Source organism: Vicia villosa, linkage group LG4 (genome assembly GCF_029867415.1).
Source record: "Vicia villosa cultivar HV-30 ecotype Madison, WI linkage group LG4, Vvil1.0, whole genome shotgun sequence".
NCBI classification, from domain to species: domain Eukaryota; kingdom Viridiplantae; phylum Streptophyta; class Magnoliopsida; order Fabales; family Fabaceae; genus Vicia; species Vicia villosa.
This window is the reverse complement of record NC_081183.1, coordinates 150,640,839-150,646,361: the sequence shown is the minus strand read 5'-3', so window position 1 is coordinate 150,646,361 and position 5,523 is coordinate 150,640,839. Positions and strand designations below refer to the sequence as shown.

Here is a 5,523-nt window from a genome sequence, read left to right as displayed (position 1 = left end):
GAGTCCATGACTAGTCCATAACCATATACAATTCATGTTATAACTAGTTATTAAAATGAAGTAGAAAACTTATATATAATTCCTTAGGTGTGGTTCTTACTATTTTCCAATGAAAATATGACATGTGTATAATTTCTTACACATATGTAACTTCCTTCTATTTTCACTCCTTAAATGATATTTACATACACTTGTCATATTTTCATTGGAAAAGAGTAAGAACCACAAAAAAATAATTGTATGTAAGTTTTCTCCTAAAATCAATTGTCATAACTGAATCTCATTTTTTCATACTGTTATAAACCGATTATACCGATAATTATTTTTAAGATTAGTTTTGATTTAATTTTTTTGAAAAACAATTTCTTTTCAAGAAAATTTTAATTTTTAGATATTGTTTCAAAAATGAAAAAAATCATACTTTTTAGAAAAAATACTTTTTTTTATTTTTAGGAAAAATATTTATTTCTAAAAATAAAATAAAAACATTTTTTAATTATTTTTATTTTCTTGAAATAATTCCAAAAATAAAAAGTATCTTATATTTGGTTTTTGGAAAAAAGTTTATTTTTTTCTATTTTAGGAAAAATATTGTTTTTTTCTTTCAAAAAACCCATATTTTTGTTTTTTGAAAATATTGTTTTTTTTAATTTGCAGATTTTTCTTAATTATTTTCTTTTCAGATTCAGAAAGAAAAAATTTATAAAATCGTTATATATATATATATATATATATATATATATATATATATATATATATATATATATATATATATATATATATATATATATATATATATATATATATATTGGATAAGATCAAATGACATCAACGTGTCAAAGTTTAATTTGACACAAAATCTCAACTGTTTAAAAATTGATTAAACGGTCATATTAAATGAAATAAAATAATTAAAAAATATATATAACCTATTTTTTCTCCTAAAAATTAGACTATTTATAATACGGTTTGATCGATTACTATTAACGGTTGAAATTTTATGTCAAATTAAATTTTGACACCTTTGTGTCATTTGATCCTATCCCATTTGATCTCATATATATATATATATATATATATATATATATATATATATATATATATATATATATATATATATATATATATATATATATATATATATATATATATATATATATATATATACACACACACACGGTGCCACCATGGATGTGTCATTCATCTCCTATGATTAACAAATATTTTATTTGTCGGGTTTATAGAAATTAGGGAAGGGGTTCCGGATCCTAATACCGGTTCTATCTATATGTCCAATTACCTCCACCATTGTTGACGCCAAAACTCAATCTGAAGTAAACATTTTCTTACATCCATTTTCACTTTAAACCTCTCTGACTCATCTCATTTGAATCCCCGATTCATCTCGTTCTCTCAATTCCATTTTCAATCCAATTCATCAATGTTCCAATTCCAGGTAATTTTCCTATTGCTAAAACCCTAATTATTTCGGTTATTTGTTTTCATTTTGCTTTTTTCTTCAAAAATCTAATCTTTCCGTGGTAATTAACTAATTCCCCCATTAGATTATGATATTTTTACGATCGAATTGAAGCGACAGTGATGATTAATTTTGTTATGTAAAGTTAACTTTCCAGTGTGAATATTTCAGATGTTGAAGAAATAAGTGAATTCTTCTTAGCGTGTGGAATGTGCTTTTGTTTGGTTTGAAATCGGTAGGGTAGCAGAATTTGGGATCATGATTGTAAAGGAGCATGCTGTTGGTACTGAACTGGTAATGAGTAATGTAATTGGGGAGGAGGAAATTGATTTTTCTTGTGATCCATACGTAGGGTTGGAGTTTTTCAATGCAGATGATGCACTTAGGTATTATATATCATATGCTACTCGAATGGGATTTAAAGTTCGTATTGGTCAGCTTTATCGATCCAGAACTAATGGATCGGTTTCTTCTCGGAGATTCGTGTGTTCGAAGGAGGGACATCAGCTCAGCTCGAGAACTGGCTGTCCAGCATTCATAAGGGTGCAGTTAAATGATTCTGGAAAGTGGGTTGTTGATCATTTTCACAAGGAGCATAACCATAATCTTGAAAATGAAAGTGAAAATTTCGCTCCAACGTTGCAGCCGATGGGTTCTGCCAATGTTGATTCTTCAACCGCAATCACTCGCAGGCCGAGGAAGAAATTGCTTGAAGTAACCAATGGTGAACCTATTTGTCCTTTTGGTGTTATTAATTTCAAGCGTCTAAGAAAAGAAGAACTTGAAGGACAGGCTAGGGTTGAACCACATGTTGGTCAAGAGTTCAGTAGCCCTGTTGAAGCCTACCAATTTTATCATGCTCATGCAGCATATAAGGGTTTTAAAATTCGAAATGGTCAATTGTTTCGTTCTAAAAATGACGGGGGTATTACATCACGACGCTTTGTGTGTTCAAAAGAAGGGTTCCAACACCCTTCAAGAGTTGGTTGTAAGGCTTATTTAAGGATTAAGAGACAGCCATCTGGAAAGTGGGTTGTCGACCGTCTTGAAAAAGATCATAATCATGACCTGAGCACTGAAAAGGAACATAGGACAGCAAGTCTTCCTGCTTCTAATATTTTAACTGAGGAGGTAAACACTGAATTGGTGAACAACGACATGTTTAGGATAGATAACTACCCTGTCCTGAGAGGAGGGAGACAAAATCACATCAGAGGTGATTGGTATAATATGCTTTTAGAGTATTTTCAATCAAGACAAGCTGAAGATACAGGTTTCTTTTATGCCATGGAAGTTGATAATGGTAATTGCATGAGCATATTCTGGGCTGATGGCAGATCTAGATACTCATGTAGTCAGTTTGGCGATGTCCTTGTTGTAGACACATCATATAGAAAGAGTCTCTCTATGGTACCATTTGCTACTTTTGTGGGGGTTAATCACCACAAGCAACCCGTCCTTCTTGGTTGTGCTCTAATTGCTGATGAATCTGAAGAGTCTTTCACTTGGTTGTTTCAGACATGGCTAAGAGCAATGAGTGGTCGGCAGCCTCTGTCGGTAATAGCTGATCAAGACGTTTCAATCCAGAGAGCAGTAGCAAAAGTATTTCCAGTAACCAATCACCGCTTTTCATTGTGGCAAATTAATGCAAAGGAACAAGAGCTTGCGGGTCTGATGGGTCATGGATTCACTAAAGATTATGAAAAGTGTGTTTACCAGAGCCAGACAGTTGATGAATTTGACACCGCATGGAATGCTCTACTCATCAAATATGGATTGAAGGACAATGCTTGGCTAAAAGAAATGTACGATAAACGTGCATCTTGGGTTCCCTTCTATATAAAGAGCACATTTTCAGCCGGAATTCCTTTGAAAGAAAGCATGGAATCATTCTTTGGTGCGCTTTTAAATGGCCAAACACCTCTCCCAGAGTTCATTCAACGGTACGAAAGAGGTCTTGAGCGACGTCGTGAAGAAGAACGAAAAGAGGATTTTAACACTTCTAATTTTCAAACTTTTTTGCAAACAAAAGAACCTGTAGAAGAACAATGTAGAAGGCTTTACACTCTTGCAATATTCAAAGTATTTCAAAAAGAGCTTTTGCAGTGCTATAGTTATCTTGGGTTTAAAATCTATGAAGAAGGGCCCCTCAGCAGATATTTGGTGCGCAAGTGTGGAAATGAGGACATGGAGAAGCATGTAGTTACATTCAATGCATCCAATATTGACATTAATTGTAGCTGTCAGATGTTTGAATATGAAGGTGTTCTCTGTAGACATGTGTTGAGGGTCTTCCAAATATTGGAATTAAGAGAAGTTCCTTCACGCTACATCCTACATCGCTGGACCAGAAATGCCGAGGATGGTGTTTTTCCTGACATAGAATCATGGAGTAGCTCCCAGGAGCTAAAAAGTTTGATGCTGTGGAGTCTAAGAGAAACAGCGTCTAAATACATAGATGCCGGTGCATCATCCATTGAAAAGTATAAACTTGCCTATGAGATTTTGCGCGAGGGTGGAAGAAAGCTGTGCTGGCATAGGTGAACTGTTCCAAGTTCTGTGAAGTTGTACAAAGTTGCACACTTAACTTTTTAGCTTAAGTTGTTCTTTATGGTACTATCTTTTATTCATCTTAGTAGTTCTACACTTTCGTCAAGTTATGTATTGTTCAGATTATCCTTTACAGTGGCTACACTATACTGAAGTTGTAGGAGACCAATTTTGTTCAGATCGCTGGTACTGACCACTCCATCTTTGCCATCATAATTTACATCTTAGGAGTGAAATAGTTTTCACCTTAATTATGTTATATATACTGCATCTGGCAATTGATTCAACTATGTTGCTTTGTGTTTATCATCTTAAAACTTTGAATGCTTAATGTTCAAATGAGCGAGCAACAACTGTTGTTTATGTCGGCAACAAGCAAAACAGTCAAAAGCAAATATGTTTATATGAAAGAAAAAAAAACCAGAGAAGCTGTTTTATCCTTGTTGTAGCAATTGGAGAGGATATATGTAGTATTTGAGTATGGCTCTATTAAGTGTGCGTTTGTTTCCCCTTTAAAGAAAATATTTGAAGAATCAATTCATTCTATCTCAACATAATTTATTTCTATTAATCAATTATATATTTTTTTACTTTATTTTTTTTTGACAAATATATTTTTTTACTTGACATTTTAAAAATAAAGTCTTAAATCGAAACATATTGGAACACACGGGGAACAAATGGGTGTGTGTAACACACCGGTACTCGTATAAACGCACGAGTAACATATCAGTCGTATGGGTAAAACACCAGTACTGCGCGAACGTACGTATAATCATACTAAAATCCGTGCAAACGCACAGGTTTAATATATCAAAAGTTAAAATATATATTATTGATCTAAGAAAAACTATTAATTAATATTTTTGTAAGAAAAACTAGTAAAGTATGTTTACAATAAACGGTTTTTAAAACTTATATAATTATCTTGCCGTCTATTTTTTTTCAATAATTTTTTTATATTTTTTAATTTGTTTGAATTCTCGTGACAAACTAGTGACATATCCGCGGTATATATATATATATATATATATATATATATATATATATATATATATATATATATATATATATATATATATATATATATATATATATATATATATATATATATATTGATAATATGGAGGGCCGAAGCCTGAAAGAGAAAAATTACAATCAACAAAATTAATACTAATTCCTAATGAGTCTGCCGCCAAAAATTGCCAGATGAAGTCAGGTGCTTCCTGATGCACAATATAGATCCTGTCAATACCTCCCCATTTAGCAAGCGCATCCGCACACCTATTTGTAGTTCGATTGGCATACGAAATAACAACCGTCTCATGCAAATTTATTAATTCCATAATCTGACGCATAATTGGAATACACTCTTGGTTACAAGGCTTCCATTTCTTTATCGCAGCAGCCAAAATCTTTGAGTCCACATTTAATTCCACCCGCCGAACCCCCATCGAGTGAGAGTTTTAATCCTTCATAAACTTCCCAAAATT

At 32.3% G+C, this 5,523-nt stretch overlaps 1 protein-coding gene across 1 annotated transcript; it reads left to right on the top strand.

Moving 5' to 3' along the window:
• Nucleotides 1-1,185: 1,185 nt before the first annotated feature.
• LOC131595501 (protein FAR1-RELATED SEQUENCE 7-like) lies at nt 1,186-4,208 on the top strand. Its single transcript, XM_058867856.1, has 2 exons — nt 1,186-1,456; nt 1,652-4,208. Exon 2 carries the CDS (start codon nt 1,739-1,741, stop codon nt 4,022-4,024), a length of 2,286 nt encoding a protein of 761 aa, XP_058723839.1. The 5' UTR covers nt 1,186-1,456; nt 1,652-1,738; the 3' UTR covers nt 4,025-4,208.
• The last annotated feature ends 1,315 nt before the right edge of the window (nt 4,209-5,523 follow it).

What these genes read in the sequence shown, in the direction of transcription:
- LOC131595501 (XM_058867856.1), top strand. Translation starts at nt 1,739, where the DNA reads ATGATTGTAAAGGAGCATGCTGTTGGTACTGAACTGGTAATGAGTAAT.